This window comes from Hypomesus nipponensis, chromosome 9, assembly GCF_054491055.1.
Source record: "Hypomesus nipponensis isolate SF chromosome 9, ASM5449105v1, whole genome shotgun sequence".
NCBI lineage: Eukaryota > Metazoa > Chordata > Actinopteri > Osmeriformes > Osmeridae > Hypomesus > Hypomesus nipponensis.
In genome coordinates this window covers 13,267,428-13,290,326 of record NC_140369.1, presented here as the reverse complement: position 1 = coordinate 13,290,326, position 22,899 = coordinate 13,267,428, and the positions used below count along the sequence as shown (strand labels likewise).

Below are 22,899 nucleotides of genomic sequence, written 5' to 3'. Positions count from 1 at the left end.
TCATAGTAAAGGTTGCGTGTGCAAAAACAAGATGAGTATATCTACGTTAAATTAAACGTTACAACCTACTTATTGTAACTGTCAGAAATGTTATAAACCTAATGTAATAGGCTACGCCGTAATATTATGTACTATAGTAGGCTAGTCGTACTCCAGCAATTTTTATATTAACCATATATTATTAATGTCCCCTTACTGACCATCATACGCAGAAAGACTATATATATTGTTGAACGCTGTACATTTCTCAGTTTTTGGTAATTTTGTGCCTGTAGTCTATGTGTACAGCGCCACAACCAACTGCTATTGAATGGAGGAGCAACACGACTACATTACCCAGAAGGCAATTCGGTTTATTACACATTGGCCTCTTGCGCTTTTAGGAGTGTTTCCCAGAGTCCCATTTAAACAAATACAGTGCTGAAGATGGCGGAGAGTTAATAGGGGCAAAAAGAAACTGGTGTAGCATACTAAATGAATGCATGGAAACGGGTGAGTTATCTAAAACTTATGCAATTATTATTTGCCGAAACCTCTCATGTATACCACGATGAAAATTATACGTGGCATTTCCTTGGACTGGTGTTGTAAGCGTTACTTAAAACCACTGTAATACAGCTAACCCACCTTGTGGTTCCGCGCGTGCCTCTTCGTTTATTTTGGAGTGTATTTTAAAGTATGTCCATGGTGTTAGTGTATGGCACTTCGGTTGCTGATGTGCAGTCCAGGTTGTGGACATCAGCTCTATTGCTGTAAAGTTTGACATAGGGTAAATGTGGCTACTCGGAAACAGTTCTGTCTCGAGAGGCTACGTCTCTAGTTTTTTTTGTTAGTTTGCGAACGTGCGTTAACTTTTTATTTTAGCGAGTTTCATGCAGACATAAGTCTCCAAAAATACAGCATCTACCATTGTATCCCGATGTGTAGCTCGTTGTGCTAAATATCTTTTTACACTCCATAGCTTCTTTAAACCCTTGTGTTGATGTGATACAATTGCAAATGAAACTGCATTGGTAACATACACTTGCACTGGTTGGCTTGAGCTAGACAGCGACTCGGTACGCGTGCCATAGACAGAATCTACACATTTGCTATTATTTATGGCTCACCCGTGGTAGGTTAAGTGGCTAAATGTACGGTGGACACAATGACCCAGCACCACCACGCACAAGCCCACAGCAAATAAGCGAGATCGACCAAGACAGAACTATTTTAAGAGTTATGAGTTAAAAAAAATATTACACGCCAGTTGTTCATGCGAATGGGTAGAATATGGCGTGTGGTTCTACCTCTCACTCTGCGTGTTGGGAAGGAAGGTGTTGTTCACAATATGAGCCATGATCCATGTCACGGAGATCACCCCTGGATAAACCTTGTTTGCATGCCGTGGGTTTATTGAGATAACATTGGAACTTTCGTTGAGAACTTGTTCAGTCTCTGTGTAGACAACATGTGAGGTGAGTCATGCCATTTGAATTTAAATGTTTAGTGGTAGGTGTGCTGCATGGGTCAATATATTGCTGTCATATATGAACCTATGAGTTTGTGGGCAGAACACAAGTCACACTTAAACACAACGCGGAAGTCTAACTTGGTTGTTTTTCAAAGTTTCATGTGAAAAAATAAACATGTTGTTACCTGTGAAATCCTAATAAGATCTGGGATCTCAGCCATAATCAATTAAAGTAGTATTTTTAGTTTGGTTAATGGGTTGTTGAACTGTGACATTTAAGGCAGCTGAACTGTTCATTAGAGGCTTATCAAATACCCTCCATTAATGTCTTGGTCTCTGTTTGTTGTATCTGTAGGTGTTTGAGGGTGTAAGTGCAGATGCGCAGATTCTTGGCAAACAGAGCCCCCTCTCCCATCCCCCTTACTCTAATCCTTTATCTGTTCTTCTCCTTTCTCTCTCACACTGGGTGTCAGGCTGTGTTAACAATGAATCAATCTTTGGGGGATTCTTTGACTGCAGATGGGGTAAAGAAGTGACTTGGATGCTTGGCTTTGTCCATGTGTCGCTGTGTTCTTTAACTTATTAACTTATCACTTTTTCTTATGGGAGTGAGAAGAACTGTTTCGTCTGTGTTTTTGTGTCAGTGTTATTAGCCATCAGACCTGTAAAGCTATTTGTTTGATTTCATGTTTGTCCTAAATCATGTGAAACCCAAAAATATTGTGTTTTCCCACGTCTCACCACTTGAAAGTTTAGCCTACTTTTATATCGTTTTTGTAAACAAGGACAATCTGTAATAGGGATACATGGATGCCTGATCACCTTTTGAACTCCAATCTTTGTCAAGCTGCATTTTTGTTCTATTGATGTTTGAATAGATGGCATTCTTTAAGCATGTCATCAGTGCTGTGTGTATATGAGATAGAGGGAAAGCGTAGGGTAAAAAATTTGGTTTTGTTACGTCTTTCTTTCGATGATCATGAGATAAGAGAAAGGTATACGTGTGGCAGATTAATGAAAAAAAGTATTGGCTAAGGGAGAGCTGAGCTGAAAAGAAGGTTGATCGTTTTTCTAACTGAAATATGATTCTGTGCCAAACCATGCACCTTTTGGTTGGACATGAGGTGGACAGGGGGCTGGACTTAGATAAAGCTAGGAGGCACCTTTTTTCAAATGAATAATGGATCTAGAACTTTGTCTCCCAGAAATATCATGTCGTACTAGTATTCTTTTTCTTCTAACTGTGTAAAGCATGGTCCATGTGTCTATGACAACACAGTCCTGCGTGTGAAGCTCAAGGTCAGTCATGTGATCATAGTAAACTTTGTGCCGTTAGGGTGCACGTGTCATAAACCTGAGGAGACAGAAGTCCAACAGGTTCTGAACTTGACGGGAGAGGTTCGTTGCCACTGATAAAATATTCAGGATTGCATTCTTTTAGAAAGAGAGAGAAAAAGCAGACAAGAAGCAGGGTGCAAAGAAACGGGTTTGTTTACCTCTCCTCAGTTCATGTAGTAAGCAGACAGGATATAATTTCATTTACAAATACAATTCTCTCATTCCTCTTTTCTTCAACTCTAAGGTAATACTCAATAGCAGGAGTAGTTCAGCCATATGTGAACCATACACACTTGGCCAAACGGGCAGCCTGAAGTAATCATTGCACCCAATTCCAATTTATAACTAGCAAGACTTTGGAACAGTTAGCTCTCTGTGCTCACAGCTAGTTGGCTGAAGGAAGGAATGGTTTATTAGAGCAAGGGGCCAGTGCCCCCACCCCCACCTCCTCTTTCACTTTCTCTCCCTTGGCTGAAGAATGCTCATAAAAGGGGTTCACCTGAACAAGCCAACGGGAGGGCAACTCCTTCACTTGGATTTGTTACCATTGTAAAATGTTAGCAAGATGTTGTTTGTGTTTTGTTTAGGGCCTCCTTTTATAAAGTTAGGCAGGGAAAAAAAGGAAAAAAGGGGGAAAAAATGTTTGGTTCGTGAGTTAAACGTTGCCAGATGCTTTCTCTGTCAGTCAGGGAGTGAACATTGGGGGGGGGGGGAGACCATGCCAGTTGTGGATGAACTTCTCAACTGTTACAGAGCCACCTTGCTTTCATTCTGTCCTGCTCTCCTCCCTTCTTCTTGCCCAGCCCCTTCCTGCCCTGTGATTGCCCTGCCTCCACCCCTCCACATCTCAGAGGAAAGTTTAGTCTTGAGTGACACAGTATTTTAGTCTTAAGAGGCCTGGTCTGTTTTGACTCAACTAGCAAGCAGACCCTGATTTACTACAGTCTTCCTAATTGGTTGTCATCTTAATTTTCCTGTAATATCTTATGCAGAGTGTGGCTGGCCATAAACATGTTTTGGGTTTTGTGTGTGTGTGGGGTGGGAAATTCATGGCTCCAAAGTCTCGTATTAGCATAGTCAAGAAATGCTGTAAACTGGCATGCAAAACTACCAAATACTCTGCACTGTGACACCACTGCATCCCTGCTTCTCAGTTGCCATGTTCGTCTGTGAGTTGAACAACAGTACTCCTCATACTGTTGTTCACAGTAGAGCAATTCAGGACATTTGGCAACAGTCTACAGGCACCTTGACATTCCAAATTGTTTTCACTTCAGTTTGCAAGTGAGGTTCTAAATGGCTCAGCTATTATTTTAAAAGTAATGCAGTTGAATGTCTTAATATCATCAATAAGTTAGTAGAGCATTAACACTCTTGTTCTCTTCATCAAACCATATGAAGGAATACACTGATGTCCAGACAGTTCAAATGCCAGGCCTTTTTATGCAATTAAAGGCCTATTGGACTGTATTATAAATAGCTTGTAATCATGTTCCAGAGCATTCAGTGCTGGGAAGTGACTTTTCAGCCATGTACTAATGCACTTCGTAATCTTCCAAGTTGCAGATACTCCTACATACTGGTAGTAAGCTAGAGTGCATCTGCAGTGAGTGTAACACTGCATACAAGTGGTGCCGGCCTGTAGTTCCCTGATGTGGCTCCTGTTGCTTGGTTCTGAGGGTCCTGATTAGCAGTACAAGGTTAATCACCCTGCACATTTAGCAGTCTGGAGCACCAGAGAGGCAAAAACAACTCCACATTTGGATTAACGGAGTGGTGTGTGTGTGTGTGTGTGTGTGGATTAAAATGGAGGTGTGGTGGGGAGCAGGCTCTGGCTATGAGAGGATACACGGGTATTCTGCTCCCAGCAGGGTAGCCCCTCCTTCCATGCACCTCTCCTTTTCAAAATGGGGCTTTGTGACCCTGGATCCAGCCTGTCCTCATAAGTCATTTAAACACACTTTTAATAGTGTTACCCAGAATCTGGGTGGCATGTGGTGTGATAGACGCAGGACGTTTCAGGGTGTATCAGGGAGAGGGAGAGAACATTCCTCCTGAAGTCGGAATGTTGGTGTTATTGAGCTTTTTTCATGAGCTCTATTTTTAGGTGTGAGAAATTGCTCACTTGAACTTCTAAATCCATCTTTTCCATTCTGTTAAAGCTGATTTTACAAACCCCATTAGATTGCCCTAATTCTATATATTTAGCTGAATCACACTTTTACGAGGCAGTCAAATGAACATCAGGTTCTAAAGAAAACATCTGATAATCAAGCCTACTTTTTTGAGGAGCAGTGGTGATGTGATGAGGGGTTATTTAATTTAACGATTATTTTAAATTTTGCACTAGTAATGCAGTCTCTGTGCATTTCTTAACACAAGAAATGAGCATGCTGGAAAAAAAACTATGAAAAGGAGTTATTGAAAAAAGGAAGGCCGTTGGGGGAGCAGCATTGAAACTGGCGTCAGACTCTCTTGACTGGAATTCTTTGCTGGGGTCATAGTTCAGCTGCTGCAGTGTGGTGCTGTGATTGGCTGAGGAAAGGTGAAATTAAAACCACAGTAAACTTTTGACCCTGCAGGAGCTCTGTAGGAACGCCCAGCTCTGGCGTGGAACAGAGCCCGCTCTCTTCCTGTGTTTACGCCAGCGATCCAGGAGGAGGGAACAGGAGAGGGAGAGAGGGGAGTGAAATCAGGAAAAATGCACTGTGGTTTGAAAATGAATGTTGGCTTTTCAGCTGAGGAGCACAGCTCTTAGATGGATGGAATTGAGGATTGTTTGTGTAATAGGTTTGAATTGATCATTAAAAAAAATAAATATATATTCTCAAGTTGAGAATCAACTACTCCATTACCTTTATATCTTTCTTGTTTCTGATATGTTTAGTGTTTTCTGAAGGGCCAGAAAGGAGGCAGACGAATAAAAGGCTGTTTGGTCATTGATTAATGAGCCAATTTACATAATATTATCAGCGTGTGATCACAGGCTTACACTTTGCATCATCCACTGCTTTGGTCTTCTCTCGTCTGCAAGATGTTGTTTGTGTTTGTGTGTGGTTTTGTGTAACTAATCATATCCTGCCAGCACTGTCCTTCAGATCATGTTGTTATGGGGGCAACAGTGGTGTGTAGGTGTGTGTGTGTGTGTGCATGCGTTCAGTGTGTGCCTGCGTGGGTCCTGTCTTTCGTGTCTCTGTTCTTTGTCTGTGCTAATGATGGATAGCAGTTACTCCTGCAGAAGTCTTATTTTCTCCCTACTCTGCCCACACGCACCCCCACCCACACACACACACACAGACGCGCACACACCCACGCGCACACACACAGTAGAATCTGTCATCTCTTTGTCTTCACATCCATTTCTTTTCTATGGTTCTCCTCCACTCTGCATTTTTTGGCGAGAAATATCCAATGCCAGAGGAGGACACTGCAACTAGAGAGAAATGCCAAAACTAGAAGTAGTTCATAACAATACCGTGTTTGTTATCTCGATGAGTATGTTTAGGCAGCATGTAAGGGTCCAGCAGGATTGCCATAGGAGTACAGTCACAATTCTACACTACACTCTGGAGTGCAGTCAGGACAGTCATTCCTTGGACTGCAGACAGCAGGGAAAAAAAACATTATTTTTCTCTCACAAAATGCTTCTTTTTTTTTTAAGTCAGGGCTTCGCTGGAATTTGAATCTGCCAGTGTGCTTCAGGATGGATAATAGAGGCTTTCTTAGACTTTTACTGCTCAGCTTTTTAGAAGTCTGCACATGTACACACATGCTTAGCATATGTCTTCTGTCCTGCACTTCAGACTGTTGTCCTTTGGCTGTCTCTGTCTCATCAATATGTTTTCCATCTCACACTCTTTTTAGTGGAATTGTACATCTTTTCAATTTTCCATTGTACATCTTTTCAATTGTGGCTCAACATTGTTAGTCCAGCTAAACCTGGCTTCAACCTAGCATAGAATCTGACACCAGCCCTGAAGGGTGTTGACTGCTAACTTGTCTGAGCTGCTATTGTCCTGAAACTTTCAAATGGCTTCAAGTGTGCTCTGTGGGAGGTGTGGCTCTTCTGTGAAGAAAACAGGAAGTCATTTTGGCCTCTTGTTTCCTTTTGCACTTGATGTCTACTCTAGTAGATGCTTCTTTGTGTCTTGTCTAATTTTTGTAGTCTGAAATTAGATATATACTGAGTGAGGTGTTTGGCTACCTTTATGGATTGGTCAAAAGCAATGAATAGGCCTTACAGGCCACTTGCTTTCAGTGACTGTTTTAAGACAGTTTCAGTTGTTCCATCTCTTACCTCTCCTTTCCCGTAAGCGGGGGAAGCCTTGTGTTGTAAAGGGATAGCCCGTAGTGTAGCTTGTGTGTCTGAGGGTTTCATTTAGTTAGAGAATGTGTCTGTGATCTTTGTTTTGGGCGGGACATGTTTGTCATTTGGCCTGCTTTCGCAGAGCTCAGATTACTGGCTTTATTTCAGGCTCTACTGGAATGTCCTCGCTATTTTGGTCCTGACTCACTGACTTTACAACTCCACTGCTCCTGTTCCTCCTCCTCTACACCTTTCTTCCTCTTCTGCTCCTTCTATCCTCTTTTGCACCCCCTCCATATTATTGTTGTTGTTGTTGTTGTTTGATGTATTTGTGCTAATTTTTTTCCACTCACTTTTTCTCTCACTTTAGTGTGTCATTTCTATTTCACCCACAAGTATATTTTGCAAATTTGCCCACAGTTGGAGTTGTTGAAAAGTTGAATGAAAACGACTTGTTGTAAATGGTTAACTAGAGGAAGGACACAGTCTACCTTAGTCTCTCTCTGTCTGTCTCTATCTCTCTTTTTCTGTCTCTCTTTTCATTATTTACCTTCAGCTTTAGCTCAGTGCTGCCATGATGTGTGTGTGTGTGTGCGTGTGCGTGGTGGGATAACCTCCAGGCATACACACTGATGAGGCAAAACATTATTACCACTCACTGTAAAGTGAATAAAGTTACAGAAAATGTTCCTGATGGTTACGGGAGGAATGTGTCCCTGCACAGTGCATCACTCCCTGCTGCGTGATGGGCTGCTAGCCACGGGTGACCCCTGCGTAGCCACGGGTGACCCCTGCGTAGACACGGGTGATCCTGTCAGAAGTGGACATGGGAGCAGTGGAAGGAGGATGCATGGTTCGATGAGTCCTGTTTTATTTAACATCACGTGGTTGGCTGTGTACTATGGGGTGTTTACCTGGGGTAGTGGTGGCACCAGGATGCACTGTGGGAAGACAAGAAGTCGGTGGAGGGAGTGTGGTGCTCTATGCAGTGTCCTTCTGGGAATCCCTGGGTCCAGCCTTTCATGTGGATGTGACTTTGACATTTGGCACCTACCTAAACTTAGTTTTAGGTCAGATAAACCCTTACATGGCAGTGGTGTTCCCTGATGGCAGTGATCTCTTTCAGCAGGGTCATGCACCCTGCCACACTGCACGTTATTCAGGAGGGGTTCCATGAACAGGATGGAGTTTTCAAGCTGTTGCATTGGCCACCAAATTGCCAAGATCTTAATGTGATTGAACACCTGTGGGATGTGCTGGACCAACAAGGCTGATCCACTGCGGCACAGCCTCGCACCTTACAGGACTTGAAGGCTCTGTGACGTTTTAGGTCAAAGATGGCACAGAGCTCCTTCAGGGGTCTTTTAGAGTCTCTGCCTCAGCGGGTCGGTGCCGTTTTGGCAGCACACGTTGGTCCAACTGCACCTGAGGCAGGTGGTCTTAATGGTTTGATTCATCTGTGTACATCTACATATCTGTGTGTGTGTGAAAACAGGAGATCAACCTATGAATAGTGAGTGTGTCATGTGAGGATAAGTAGGAAATCTGGTGGCTATTAGCAGCTTGAGAGTGTTAAGCTGATCAAAACGAGGTGGGATAGGAGCAGGAACACAGAATATGCAAATCTGGTGTATTGGTGGCCACACTTCAGGAAGAGGAAGTAGTGACGCAAAAGGGGACAGCATGAGCGGACACAAACAGGATGCCATCTTGTGTGATATCCTGCTTATTTTTTTTTCAAAATATCTTTCCGATGAAGTTAGATTAAAAACAGTTTGAACAGGTCAGTAGACAGTTTATGTAGTCTAGCTATAGTGTAAGGCTAGACTACGGTTGGTAGTGTGGCCAAGTGTGTGAACTGGTGGATTTCCAGATGTGCTGGCACTCAGTCATTAACCAACCATTGTCTTTGTAATTGTCTGTCAGCTCATTGTGGAGGGACTTGCTTCTGGAACAGTATTCTGCAAAAGCTCCGATCACTTCAAATGTAGCTGTTTACCTGACAGGGTACAACAACAGACCTTTCCCATCTGGGCAAGTTTCACAGTCAGAAGTGGCTGCTTCTGGAACATTTGCATAATGCCAGGCCTGTCATGACTCATCTAAGGTGGGCTGCTGTTCAAAATGCATGTCAAAGGGAAGTTGAGTGTTTTTTGGTTATCTTCCAGTTTTAGGTGCTCTTGGCTGACTTACTAAAATGTTTGTCAACTCTTGGTAGAAGTCATGTTTGATGAAGACATAATTAAATGGAACACCGGTAATATCTGTGTTTGATTCCAAGGCAGCCATATTTATGATTAAGTCCTAGCAGTGATGAGCAGCCTATTTGTGAGTAATGCAAATCCCAAAAGGAAACCTTTTACCTGTTATAGCCTACTCACAAACCTTAGTCTCGCTCATTCCTTCTCCTCAAATAGAATGTAGAGATGACAGTTCATCAGGCTGGTACCTTGTTCTGCCTCGGTCCCTACCGTCTCTGGCTCTCAACTGCACTCATCACCCCTGTGTTTGCCTGTTGTGGGATGTGAAGCTGAATGTCACCCTCTCTCCTGCTGCTAATGTGAGCAGGTAGAGGAAGAGGGAGGGAGGGAGAGAGAGACGTAAAGAGGGAGAGATAGGGGGAAGAGACACGGGGGGAAAAAGAGATGGGGAGAAGGGCGAATGAGAGCGCAAAGCAGACAGAGGGAAAGAGAGAAGTTAAGAGAGGGAGAGGGAGGAGTGTTGAAAATGAGACTGACGGAGAGCTTGCAGTGGAGATTAATGGCCATGAGCGAGTCAGAGAGTTTGTGTTCTGGTCGTCTGCACGTCCATGCCTGCAGTTAAGAGACGAAAATAAGTACTCCCATCCGCTCTGCACTTTTCCACTCTGGAATGATGAGCTCATCAGGGCCTAACTGGAGTGTTTGTGTGTGCACACTTTACAGTTTATGAAAGAGTGTATTTCCCTGAGTCTGTGTCTTCCTAACCCTTTTCTAAATGTAGTTTTGGGGGCAATATGCGTCAAAGCATGTCTTCTTTTTTTTGTAGTACCGTAGAATAGTCTTTGACTGGAACAATAAACTGGGATGGGAAGGGAAAAGAGCAGTGACCTTCGAAGCTGCCGGCAGTGGTTTCCTGTGGCCTGAGACCTAAAGGGTTCACACATGGGACAAGGCCAGAACAGGAAACCAAGGGCAGGGCCTCGGCACTGCAGCAAGAAGGGGCTGGAGGGGAGGAGGTGTGTGTGGAGCAGATGTGTGGGACACCGGAGCAGATATACACTATTGACAAGTGAGATGAGTGAGTGAATGAGGTAATAGAAGAATGGGATGAAGCAAAGCATTTATGTCTCTCAGTAGTACAGTGGCTTCTGGGTAAAAAAAAAACGACAACAAAATACACGCCTTGTCAGAGACGATGCCGAACTCCACAATTGTACATCTGTACATAACGAGGCATCGTATGGTTCGGCCTGGGCCCCCGTGGTGTTCATCTTTGATGGACAGGATGACAAAGGAGTGTTTGTAACCAGGGAGCCTGTACAAAGGAAAATAAGATGCTCACAGAAATGCTCCACTTACTTAGTATTCCTAAAAGCCATGGGCCTGGTATAGACATGCATGGTACAGAGTCAGCCTTTGGATAACCGGTTCAACAAGATTCACACCTTCTCTGTGCCAGTAGCTACATGCCTGAGCATGTTAGCGTTCAGAGAGCACGCTATGTGTGTGTCTGTGTATGCTTTGTTGTCGGAGTAGTAGCAGGAGCAGGCATGCAGGCAGGCAGCTTTAGCAGCCAGCTGAACGCCGAATGACCCATTCCCCCCGAGGCTCTAAATCACTACATCATCATCAGTCTCTCCTCACTCTGGAACAGATGAGATCTCTCTCCTATTGGAGCCGAGGGAGGCGTGCGTAACCACGGGGCCCGACCAAGGCTCCGTCTGTAGCTTCAGTTTTGGGGTTGGATTAAAATGAGGGTGTCTTACCTAACTAAGGTCAGAAGTCGTGAATGCTTGGTTATAACATTCAGAAATTGAATATTCTAGGAAAAGGTACACGTATCTGTATACTGTAGCCTACACATACACGTATTCTCCCTTCATTCTTTTGTTGTTAACTTGTCACCTATGTTACTGTAGCACGTTTTGGACATGTTTATCCTGGGCTTGAACTGTATCTGACCAAAGAAAATTCCATAGGTATGGACCAATAAACCTGTTTCAGATTCTGATGTCATCGACCGTAGAATTTTAACTAATCAGGGATTCACCAGGAATGTTGTTCAGCAATAACGGTCAGTTGCTGATCAGATGTCTTAGTCTTTTCAGTCATGGTACAATGCCTTGTTAGCTAACTCGGCTTTGTTGACTATTCAGTAGTAGTACAACATTTAAGGTGTCTCTTAAGATGTCAGGCGGAATTTTGTGATGTATCGACTTTCAATGTGTGCTGAAACTGGATAGTAGTCCATTTCCTCTTCCTGGAAACTGTGGTTGCTTGTCTAAACATTGTCTGTGTGTCACCCTAGGTGCTGATATGCGCTGAGGATGAGTGGAGTAGGGGAGAACACGCTGGAGTCACTGGGCGCCGACCGGAAACGCAAAGTTTCCACATGTGACACGCCAGGCCTGGGGTGAGTCATCACGTTTGTGTGGAGACGGGCTGTCTGCACTGATTGTCCCTGTCCCTCTGTCTGTTCCCGAGCCGTGTCCTCTCTCCTGAGCGATGCCAGGATCTGGACTTGGCAACAAACGGCTCGTTTAAAAAAAAAGGGGGGGGGGGGTGCAAACAGGGGTTGCCATGGTGACAAGTCTGACGGTGTCTCTTGCAGGTGTGACAAGCGCCGGAGGGAGCAGGAGAGCAAGTACATCGAGGAGCTGGCGGAGCTGATCTCGGCCAACCTCAGCAGCATCGACAGCTTCAACGTGAAGCCCGACAAGTGTGCCATCCTCAAGGAGACGGTGCGGCAGATCAGACAGATCAAGGAGCAGGGTGAGTCGGATCCCCCTGCACGATCACCTTCCCACTGACTGGCTCGGTTTTCTCACTGGAGGATCGCTGCCTTTCGGGTCACATGGGGAAACGTAATTGTGTGTGTGTCGAGGGGTTTCTCGTTCTATTTGCTGACTCGAAGCATGCAGTCCAGGCAGTGCTTCCGTGTCCAGGGCAGGTCACGGTCAGGCTGCGCCGCCTGCCCCTGCCCCGGCCCCGGCTGTTTGCATAGACGAGGGCGGCGGTACAGCAGTGATTGAGCTGTAGCTGTGCCAGGGAGGAGGGGGTGTAGGCGAGGGGCGTTCCAGCTCAAGGCTGTATACGGCTGGCCAGCCTCATCTGCTCCAGGAAGAGCGATGACACTTTTAGAGGATGGGCCGCTGGGAGACATCCTGACATCAGGGATCCATCCTGAAAATTGCTACCTGGTACCCTATACTTGCGTTACCTTTATATGACACTATCTAAAATGGATGTGTAGATAAAAAGATGGTAGGGATTCTACCTGGCCTTCTCGTGTGAAATCCGCCCAAAGGGCCACAGCTGGCTGATGCTTCTGCTCCAAGGGCTGTGCAGCCACGTTGCCATAGCTACAGGAAGTGAATGAGGAGGCTCTTAAGCACCTATATTCTCCCTCCTTTTCCTTTCTCCTCCTCCTTCACTCCTTCGGTGTCTCCCCAGCGTCCCTTTGTTCTCATACGACACAGGGAGCCGTCTGACAGTCACTGCTCTTTTCAGTTGGAAGAAGTTGAATTGAATTCTCTTCCTGCCCGATATTAAATGTGATTCAAACCTCATTCAAAATGGAGTAGGATTTTAGTTATTGTAAATGAATGCCATGCTGCTACCTGGTGGTGATTCTTAGTATCATTGCCTTTTATTCATGTTGTGGTGGCTTGTATCCAAAGTGACTTATAAACAGTGCACATAGAAAGAACAGCAACAATTCCAGGATCAGAAATGCTAGTTGTGACAGGGTTTAAGTACGCAGAGTCAAGGAATAGTCTGTATTTACCAGGCACAGTGCAAAGTAACGTCTCAACTACAATATTACATAGCACAGTGCAACAATAATGGCGTCACACTTAAAGTGCATAATCAGTGATCGCCTGTGCATTTGATTATTAATAATAATAATAATTATACATTTTATTTAAGGTGCCTTTCTTTGCACTCAAGAACACCGTACAGGGGAATACAAGACATTAAAAGCAGCAAAATTACCGCTGATTGCCTTTTAAGTGATACATAATTGTGTTAAACTAATATTTTATTTAGCTTTTTTGTAATTTTATTGAAGTTTTTTTTGTTTAGTTTTCTCTAGAAACGCATGACTGAATGTGATTTTTAGAGTGTCTGTTGTGTACTGATAAATGTTTTGGGGTCTTTGCTGTTTAGGAAAGAGCTCTTGCAGTGATGATGATGTCCAGAAGGCAGACGTGTCCTCTACGGGCCCCGGGGTCATCGACAAGGACCATCTGGGGCCGCTGCTACTACAGGTTAGCCCAGGGACAAGACGGGGTCAAAGGGCAATACAATTAGGCTGACTTCCTTATGTTGGGACACGTAGTCTTTAGTGGGTTACATGTAGGCCACATTTTTAAATGGACTTTTAATGTGTGGTGGTAAAGGTCATTTTCGGTGTAGGTAATAAGCTTGAGTTAATCTGTCATTATTTTTGACATGTTTCCCGTCTCTGCTTCCAGGCCCTGGATGGGTTTCTGTTTGTGGTGAACTGGGAGGGCAGCATCGTGTTTGTATCTGACAACGTGACCCAGTACCTGCAGTACAAACAGGAGGAGCTCATCAACACCAACGTCTACAACATCCTCCACGAGCAAGACAGGGAGGAGCTGCACAAAAACCTGCCCAAGACCAACGGTGAGACACACACCTGATTATACACACACACACACACACACACACTCTTTCATTTCCACCTATTCTAGAAGTAGCTCATGAAAGGCTTCTCCTCCACTTCTGGTCCAGTTCCCAATGGGGGGTCGTGGGGCGGCGAGGCCCCGCGGCAGAAGAGCCACACCTTCAACTGCCGCATGCTGGTGAAGTACGGTCACGGGCAGAGCCATGGGCCGTCAGAGGAGGGGCCCGGGGGCCAGCGCTACGAGACCATGCAGTGTTTCGCCCTCACTCAGCCCCGGGCCATGATGGAGGAGGGGGAAGGTACGGAGAGGCCAACTCTTCACACTCACTTTCTTCAAACGATTTAGGGATCAAACTGTCATACCGAATACTGCGTCGGAGATGTTTCCTTTGCCGAGAAGCACTGACTCGACGGTTGTTTGTTCTCAGACCTGCAGTCGTGCATGATCTGCGTGGCTCGGAGGATCACGGCTGTGGAGAGGACAGAGAGGTTCAGCACTCGCCATGAAATCTCAGGTAACGCCGCCCTGCCGCCAGCACCGCCCCACAGGCACACAGTGGAGCTGGAGCCAAACTGAGGCGGCTTTCCCCTGACGTCCCCGTGTGTCGTCCCCCTCCTAGGGAAGCTGATAGAGATTGAGCAGCAGGGTTCCCTCCACACCACCATGCGGCCCGGATGGGAGGACCTGGTCAGGCGCTGCATGCAGATGTTCCTCCATCGCAGCGAGGGCCAGCCCTGGTCCTACAAGCGCCACTACCAGGAGGGTACGGTGCTTTTTAGACCCGGTGTCCTCTCTGGTTCTCTACTACGATATTAGCTTGTCTAAAATACCTCCATCTTTTCTGTGTAGACCTATACTGGGAACCTTCAAATGAAAAACAGATGTATGTATATTAGTGGTTGGTTTGAGATGTGTGTGAATCTGAACAGACTTGTTCGTCTCTGTCTCCTCCAGCCTTCCTTCACGGTCATGCAGAGACGCCGCTCTACCGCTTCTCTCTGTCTGACGGCACCCCGGTCACGGCTCAGACCAAGAGCGACCTCTGCCGCAACCCCAACTCCAGCGAGCCGCCCACCTTCCTCTCCACTCACCTGCTACAGAGGTGAGCCCACACAGCTCCACCACTCAGCTCCACCACACAGCTCCACCACTCAGCTCCACCACACAGCTCCACCACTCAGCTCCACCACACAGCTCCACCACTCAGCTCCACCACTCAGCTCCACCACACAGCTCCACCACACAGCTCCACCACTCAGCTCCACCACACAGCTCCACCACTCAGCTCCACCACACAGCTCCACCACTCAGCTCCACCACACAGCTCCACCACTCAGCTCCACCACACAGCTCCACCAAGAGGACTAATTACATGCTTTTGAAGTTGCATGTTGTGATTACGCTCATAGAATAGCGTCAAATAATATTTTCTGCATGGTTTTAGGGAGCCAAATGGATTTCGCAACAACCAGGGGGTGGGCATGAGGCCCCAGGCCATGGGGGTCAACAACCCAAATGCCCAGTCCAGCATGGGCCCCTCTGGAGGCATGCCTATGGGCATGAACAGGGGCTATGCCATGGGTGAACAAGGCCACATGGGACAGAGAGGGGCTCCCCCTTATGGAGGAGGCAACAGGATGAATCAGATGAGCCCAATGCACCAGATGAATCAAATGAACTCAATGCACCAGATGAATCCAATGCATCAGATGAATCAGATGAATAACATGAATCAGATGAATAACATGAGTCAGATGAATTCCATGAATCAAATGAACTCAATGCATCCAATGAACTCTCAGATGAACTCCATGAGTCCAATGAATCAGATGAGCCACCATGGCATGCACCACCAGCAGCATCAAGGTCAGTTCCACGGAGGGGGCTATGGACTGGGGATGAACAGTCCCACCCAGGGCAGCCCAGGGATGAACGCCCCCCAGCACATCATGGGCTCTCCCAGGGTCAGAGGGAGCCCCAAAACAGGAGCCGGGCCCTTCTCACCTGGAGGTAGGCTCTTTGAAAACAAACTGTCACGCACGCTGTCATTCTAGAATGTCCAAAGACATTGATCCTGTTAAATGTAAACCAAAATTAAAGTAGTTGCTTTCAAATAAGTGAATAACTTACTTGTTTATAACTTAGACTGGCTTGTTTACGTAAAATGGAATCCATTTTACAATATAATAACGTTGTGTTGTTCCATTGTGTGCTTGCACGTGTGTTTTTCAGGCATGCATTCTCCCATGAGTTCCAGTCACCCAGGTGGTTCAGGGTCGGGGGGCTCAGGGGGGAGCACCACCTTCTCCAGTAGCTCCCTCAACGCTCTGCAGGCCATCAGTGAGGGGGTGGGCACCTCCCTGCCCTCCTCGCTCCCCTCAGCTCTCACCTCGCCTCCACTACACAAGCCCGACAGCTCCCCTAGCATAAACTCCACACAGCAGAACCAGAGCCAGGTCCAGTCCCAGGGTGGGCCTTGTAAGCCAGGACCCTTAGCCCACTCGGACTCGAAGAGCCCAGGCAGCTCCCTGGGCAGTGCTGGGGAGCAGCTGTCTCAACAGCACCCGCACACCCCAACCACAGATGGGCCAGACAAGCCCGACAGCCAGGCGGGCAGAGAGGGGGCTCAGCCCGGGGGCGAGCCGAGCCGGCGAGTCCCTGACGCCAAGAGCCACAAGAAGCTCCTGCAGCTCCTCACCTCCCCAACAGATGAGCTGGTGCAGCCTAACCCCACCCCTGGCTCAGGCTCCATCCCCATGGGGGCTGAGGGGAAGGATGGGCTGGCCTGTGTCACCAGCCCCTCCTCCACAGGCGTGTCCTCTTCCACCAATGGAGTTTGTCCCCAGGGCCTGGGGGGGGCGGTGTCTTCCACAGGGACGGCGGGAAACTTCGCCAACCAGTCCTTGCAGGAGAAACACAAGATCCTCCACAAGCTGCTGCAGAACGGCAACACCCCAGATGAGGTGGCCCGCATCACGGCAGAAGCCACGGGGAAGGCTCCCCTGGGCCAGGAGGCCGGAGGGCTGGAGGCTGGGACGGGAGGGTCCAGGGGGGCTGATGTGAAGCAAGAGCAGCACAGCCCTAAGAAGGAGAAGACCCACGCCCTCCTCCACTACCTCCTCAACAAAGACGACTCGAAAGATGGCTCTGAGGTCAAGCCAAAGCTGGAGGAGCTGGAGGGGCGGGGCCTCCAAGGAGCAGGCTCAGGCATCACCTCCTCCGACCCCCACTTCCTGGAGGGGAAGGTCAAAACTGAGCCACCTGATGAGGTAGGGATATGTAAAAAAATAAAAAACATTGTTTTACTTATTGTATAAAGTGTACTATGTAGATCTGCTAACTAACTCTCCTTCCTCCTTTCAGTTGGAAACCCTTGAGACCATCCTGGGGCGCCCTAGGAACCCCAGCTCAGGGTTCTATCCCGAGCCAGACGCCAGAGCAGGAAAGGAAGTGGGCACCAAGCAGGGGAACATCCCAGACAGTCTGCATGGTACACAGATTAACAGCCAGCAAACTACACACCCTAGTTCCTGTTTATGCTTGCCTGCTGTTAATCCCTGTCTGGTCTGTTCCAGATGGGGAGCGAGGTCCCATGGGCCCAGGCCAGAGAGGAGCCTATCAGAGAGCTCTCTCTGTGGATGCCAAGCCTGTGGGCGGGGCAGGAACCGGTCTGGCAGGGAGGAGGAACGTTCCTTGTCCCACTCTGGTCAAACTGGAGAACATGGAGAGCCCCGTCCGACCTGGCATGACCAACGGTTTCCCTGGAGGCGTGGGTCTGTGTCCACCACGGGGCGGCGCCACAAGTAACTTGTTATGAACTTTCTTCCAATGACACGCTGCCTAAATGGAGGGCGCTGAGTGTTTTGATCGGTTTGTTTGGTCTCGTCTTAATGGTGGCCAGGGAACGGCACTGACAGCTCTCCTACCTTCTGTGTGTCCCCTCAGGAGGCATGGGCAGAGGCATGGGGATGCCACAGCGCTCCCCCATGGCAGGGCCAGGCGACTGGGGGATGTCCAGGTCCAGTGCCAGTCCTTTGGGGCCCCAAGGGCACCCCGCCATGGGCCGCCCCGGTATGGTTGGAGGGCCCATGATGAACAGGTCCAACAGTGTTCCTGCCAACCCCCGATCTATTCTGCAGCAGCAGCTCATGGAAATGGGTACGTAGAGCTTGTGTTGGTGTGTTTCTTTTCGTGTCATCACGGGGTCACTAGCATTTTGTGTATTTTCAAGTCTTCAGCACCGAATGTGTGTCTTTTTAAGTTTGGCGTAAATACTGATCATGTATGATCATTGCCCTGTAGGTTCCAATGAGGTCAACATGGGTATGAGTCCCTTTGGTGGGCAGGGGCCCCCGCCCCATTCACCTTCCTGGCCTGACAGTTCAGGGGGCATGGACAGACCACAGAGCAACACCAGCAGGTAGACGAACCCTGTTCATGTTCACGTATAGAAAGATCCCCTTGCCGTCTGACACGGGGGAGTTCCCCTAACCCGTCTGTGCTGTCTGCCAGGGGCCATGTTGGGAACCCCTTGGATGAGCTGCTAGTGCCCCCCTCCACCAGCGAGGGGCAGAGTGACGAGCGGGCGCTGCTGGACCAGCTCGACTGTCTGCTCAACAACGCTGATGTCATCGCCCTGGAGGAGATTGACCGCGCCCTGGGCATCCCAGACCTTGTGGGCCAGGTGACATAGTAAAAAGCGCTGACTGTAAAAAGACGACACTGGGTCGTCAAATCCATAGTGAACATGCTGGGTCTCCTGCTGAATGTCCTGTCCCTCCCCAGACCTCCCCAGGCCCGGAGCAGCGCCAGCGGCCCCCCTCAGAGTCCTTCCCTGGGCCAGACTCCTCCGTAGGGATGGAGCAGAAGGCCATGTATAGCCAGGGCTACCCCGGCCCCCCTTCCATGGGCATGCAGCCTGCCTATGGCGGAAACCCCATACAGGGCCAATCCCCTGCAGGCTTTAACCCCATGATGAACCAGATGGGCCAGCCTGGGGGCTTCCCAGGCATGGGGGGCATGGGTCACCCTCGATCCAACATGATGAGGCCTCGCATGATGAGTGCCACCAAGCCTCTCAGACTGCATATACAGCAGAGGCTGCACGGACAGCAGGTATACGCACGCACGCACACACACAAACACAAATACTCACACATGCACACAGCAGGAGGGGGTGCATGCACTGTATAGATGGCCCACAAGCATTTACTCTGATGGATTTGCACTAGAGGATACATTGTAGATGACATAGTTCCTTCTCCCTTGCAGCTTATGAACCAAACCCGTCAAGGCATGCCAATCAAGATGGAAAACAACCCAGGAGGGAACCCTGCCATGAACCCTGCCATGAACCCTGCCATGAGGCCCGGCATGCAGCCCGGCATGCAGCCCGGCATGCAGCCCGGCATGCAGCCCGGCATGCAGCCCGGCATGCAGCCCGGCATGCAGCCCGGCATGCAGCCCGGCATGCAGCCCGGCATGCAGCCCGGCATGCAGCCTGGCATGGCTGGCCAGGTGGGCACCTAATACACCCTTTCTATGTGCATCATGATATCAGTGTGTGGTACAGTGGCAGGCATCACAGTGTAGCATTTTACTGGTGAACTCTTGGCATGTACTTTAACATGTTGGGTGTGTTGCCCCCCCAGCCGGGCTTCCTGAATGCCCAGATGGTGGCTCAGCGTAACCGGGAGATGCACATGAGGAGGCAGAGGATAATGATGCTCATGCAGCAACAGCAGCAGCAGCAGCAGCAGGGGGCAGCAGCGGGCTTCAGCCCTCCTCCCAATGTGACAGCTCCAACAGGCATGGATAGCCCCATGGCAGGACCCCCAATAAACCAGCCTGGGCAGCAGACTTTCAACTATGGAGCCAATTATGGTGAGCTGAGCTCCCCCTCCAGCGTCATTAACGAGGCTAATGGTGTATTTGATAATTACCTCAGAAGTTTGATTTTGTGTTAGATGCTAAATCATGCTGTCTCATCTCCATGGCTGTGCTTATAGGAATGAACCAGCAGGGGGAGCCCTCTTTTATGAGCACAGGCAACAGCCAGCCCAACACTATGATGCCAGGCAGAATGGGAGGGCCTCAGAATCCTATGATACAAGGCATGCAGGGGAATCCCCAGGGTGCCAATATGTACCAGTCTGCTGACATGAAGGGTTGGGCACAGGGCGGAGTGCAGAGAAACAAGTATGTTAGATTAGCACCAAGCACTACTGTATACACTAACTCAGTGACTGAACCATGTGACTGTCATTGGCTTGGCAAGTGTTGAAAATAATGTTGCTTCTGTGTGTCTCAGTTCATACCCCCAGCAGCAGTTCTCCCAGCAGGGAAACCAGGGCCAGTTTGGATCCATGATGATGAATGGTTCTATGGGCACTCCAGGACCAGTTAGTGGGGCTGGAGGACAAATGGGCCAGATGCAGGGGCAAATGGGCATGAACTCCATGGGAATGGGCCGAATGCCTATGGGAACTGACCAGGTAACCTATCGATCAGATAAACTATTGACAAATTAATCATTTTGAGCACTCTGAATAGCTAATGATTGTTCTGAAGTTGCCAAATATGGTAGATAACTTTTTATCATCCCATAGACGGCTATTGTTTAATTCATTTCATATTCATTTCTACCCCACGTTCTGTGTTTCGCAGAAGTATTGCTGAGAAAGTGTGCCAGCAGTGAAAGCTCTCACCAAGGAGGCAGCAGAGACGGAGTATCTCCAGAAGTGAGAGCTGCAGCCAGGAGACAGCCAGGCCCTGGGAGAGAACACAGCCCAGGACCTGCTCCATTCACCTTCGACCTGTGTAGAGGACATACACTCAAAACATGCCACCACAGGGATGAGGCTTGGGACTAACCCATGAATCCCCTCTTCATGCATCATGTTTACCTCTGGACTGATAGATCACATGGAGATACCCTTCTTTCCCTGCCTGTGTGTGTGAGTGAGTGTCAGAGAGAGAGAGAGAGCCCTGGACATATTTGTGCAGTTACAGCATTACTGCTGAGAGGTGGAATTATGGTACAACTAAGTATAGCTGCACTTTACCAGATGGCTTCTATGTAAAAGGATTGTTGCAATATTTCTATTCTTTACAGCCTTATTAGAGATTTGATGCCTTTATTGATGCATTTCCGTGCATTTATTTTATCCTTTGAATGCGCCTCATTTTAACAGAAATCATTGGAAGCCCTTAGCACAGGTTGTTTCTATATTATGCAGATTTAAGCAATACATCTCGCCTCTTTGCTTCATACTGAACCTAAGCATTATAACCCCATAACAAGCAGATGGTACTGCAGTATTAGATCACAGGCACAGATTTCCTGTGACTCGTATGTGAATTGGAATTGTAAATATGCTTCAACTGTATTGTAAATGCTTTTTATAGACAACTTCTTTTTGCACAGACTATACAACTAGGTCATATTCTAACTGTCTCATAGGTCAATACTGTTTTGGAGTTTCTTTGAAGTTCTTAAACAAATGTTGCAGGTGTGTGGGTCTCCCCTTCTTGTGTTTGTGGTAACTCTGCATATATATGCTTTTTGGGAAGGGGTGGATATAATAATGCATTTCTCTTTGAATAGGCACTTTCTAATGAGTATCTGAAGGTATACGCTTTCTAATTATCAAAGATTTTGATGGTGGTGATGATTGAAACAAACTCATTTAGGACAGTTGTGTGTGTGTGTGTGTGTGTGTGAGAGAGAGAGGGAGATTGGGTGTGTAGGCATTTGTGGGTGTTACTAGCACATAGCAAACAGAATGATTTTTAATTTACCGACAGGGGAGTCGCTTCCCTCAAAAGCTTTTGCGAAAGCTCTTTTCTTTGACTGTTATTCTTGACTCAGAGAACTCGACCCTAACATGCGCAGTCCAAAGATATTTTTCTAGCTATTTGCTGTATAGTTTTCAAGGATGTACAGTAGGTGTACGTTTTTGTCTGTTTAATGTATGCTGATAAATTTCGGTCATAAATTTTGGATTGGGCACACCAGTTTTACACATATGACAGGGAAATCTAACTGCAAGTTTAAATATCAATATGGTTGAACTGTGCGTTCAGCTGTTGTAGAAGAATAACTATGGAATGAAAATCTGTTTAGACATATCAATATATCTCTTGCATTTTTAAAGAAAAGATTGATTTGTGTCCAGTTTGGTTTTATTTGGAAATGTATTGTGTTTTATTTTATTATAATTTTTACATCAAAACGTTTCAGCTAGTTATTCAGTTTCTTCCCCCACTATTTGTTATTTTTTGAGTTGTGGAAAGAAGTGTTCTTTAATTTTACAGGATGTACATTACATACGCTTTCTTGATGTCTATATCGTTGTAAATACAAATTTCTATTTAAACACTTGTGACTTCAACTGTTTTAATTCCATCACACATGATATATTTAATCATATTGCCAATTTCCACATTTGTTTCCCTTTTCAGTATGAAAAATCAGTCTAATCAATTTCTGCAGTGAGATACTGTCAACAGAGGGTGGCGCACTTCACTGCAGCTTTCGGCTATGTGTGGCCATATTAGATCGAGCCATCTATGACGTTATTAAACGGTAACATAAGTGTTTTATGACAATAGTGTTGATCAATATTGATACAGGAGTTTTTTCTTTCCTCTGATTGTAATGAGAATCCTGCAAATCTTTGTGAAAAACTGCTTCCCTCCTAATGACCACATGCATGCACTAATCAGACAGACTGAAGGGCACAAAGTCGGGCCACCTTCACACAGACAGACACATCGTTCCAGAAGCGCTATGGTATTCTGTTTTGGGGAATTTGGGGGGAACCATTCCAAATAAAACAAGTTACTTAAATGTGTACCTATCAAAATACCCACCCAGTCCACAATTTTGAACGATAATTTGGAAAATGTTGCCATTCTCTGAAAATGTTACTTTACGGAAAATAA

General features: G+C 47.1%; 1 protein-coding gene across 2 annotated transcripts; it reads left to right on the top strand.

Annotated features, from left to right (window-relative positions):
- The first annotated feature begins 402 nt into the window (after window positions 1-402).
- ncoa3 (nuclear receptor coactivator 3) lies at window positions 403-22,333 on the top strand. Of its 2 annotated transcripts, none has more exons than XM_084705515.1 (22): window positions 403-492; window positions 11,607-11,711; window positions 11,910-12,070; window positions 13,469-13,569; window positions 13,777-13,951; window positions 14,060-14,251; window positions 14,381-14,467; window positions 14,573-14,716; window positions 14,908-15,055; window positions 15,398-15,963; window positions 16,186-17,222; window positions 17,317-17,443; window positions 17,529-17,756; window positions 17,899-18,111; window positions 18,256-18,373; window positions 18,466-18,637; window positions 18,739-19,068; window positions 19,225-19,470; window positions 19,605-19,836; window positions 19,962-20,151; window positions 20,264-20,447; window positions 20,620-22,333. In XM_084705515.1, exons 2-22 carry the CDS (start codon window positions 11,626-11,628, stop codon window positions 20,629-20,631), a joined length of 4,749 nt encoding a protein of 1,582 aa, XP_084561641.1. In that variant the 5' UTR covers window positions 403-492; window positions 11,607-11,625; the 3' UTR covers window positions 20,632-22,333. The 2 variants fall into 2 exon arrangements, with proteins under 2 accessions (XP_084561641.1, XP_084561642.1); XM_084705516.1 differs by lacking the exon at window positions 403-492 and adding an exon at window positions 1,216-1,457.
- The last annotated feature ends 566 nt before the right edge of the window (window positions 22,334-22,899 follow it).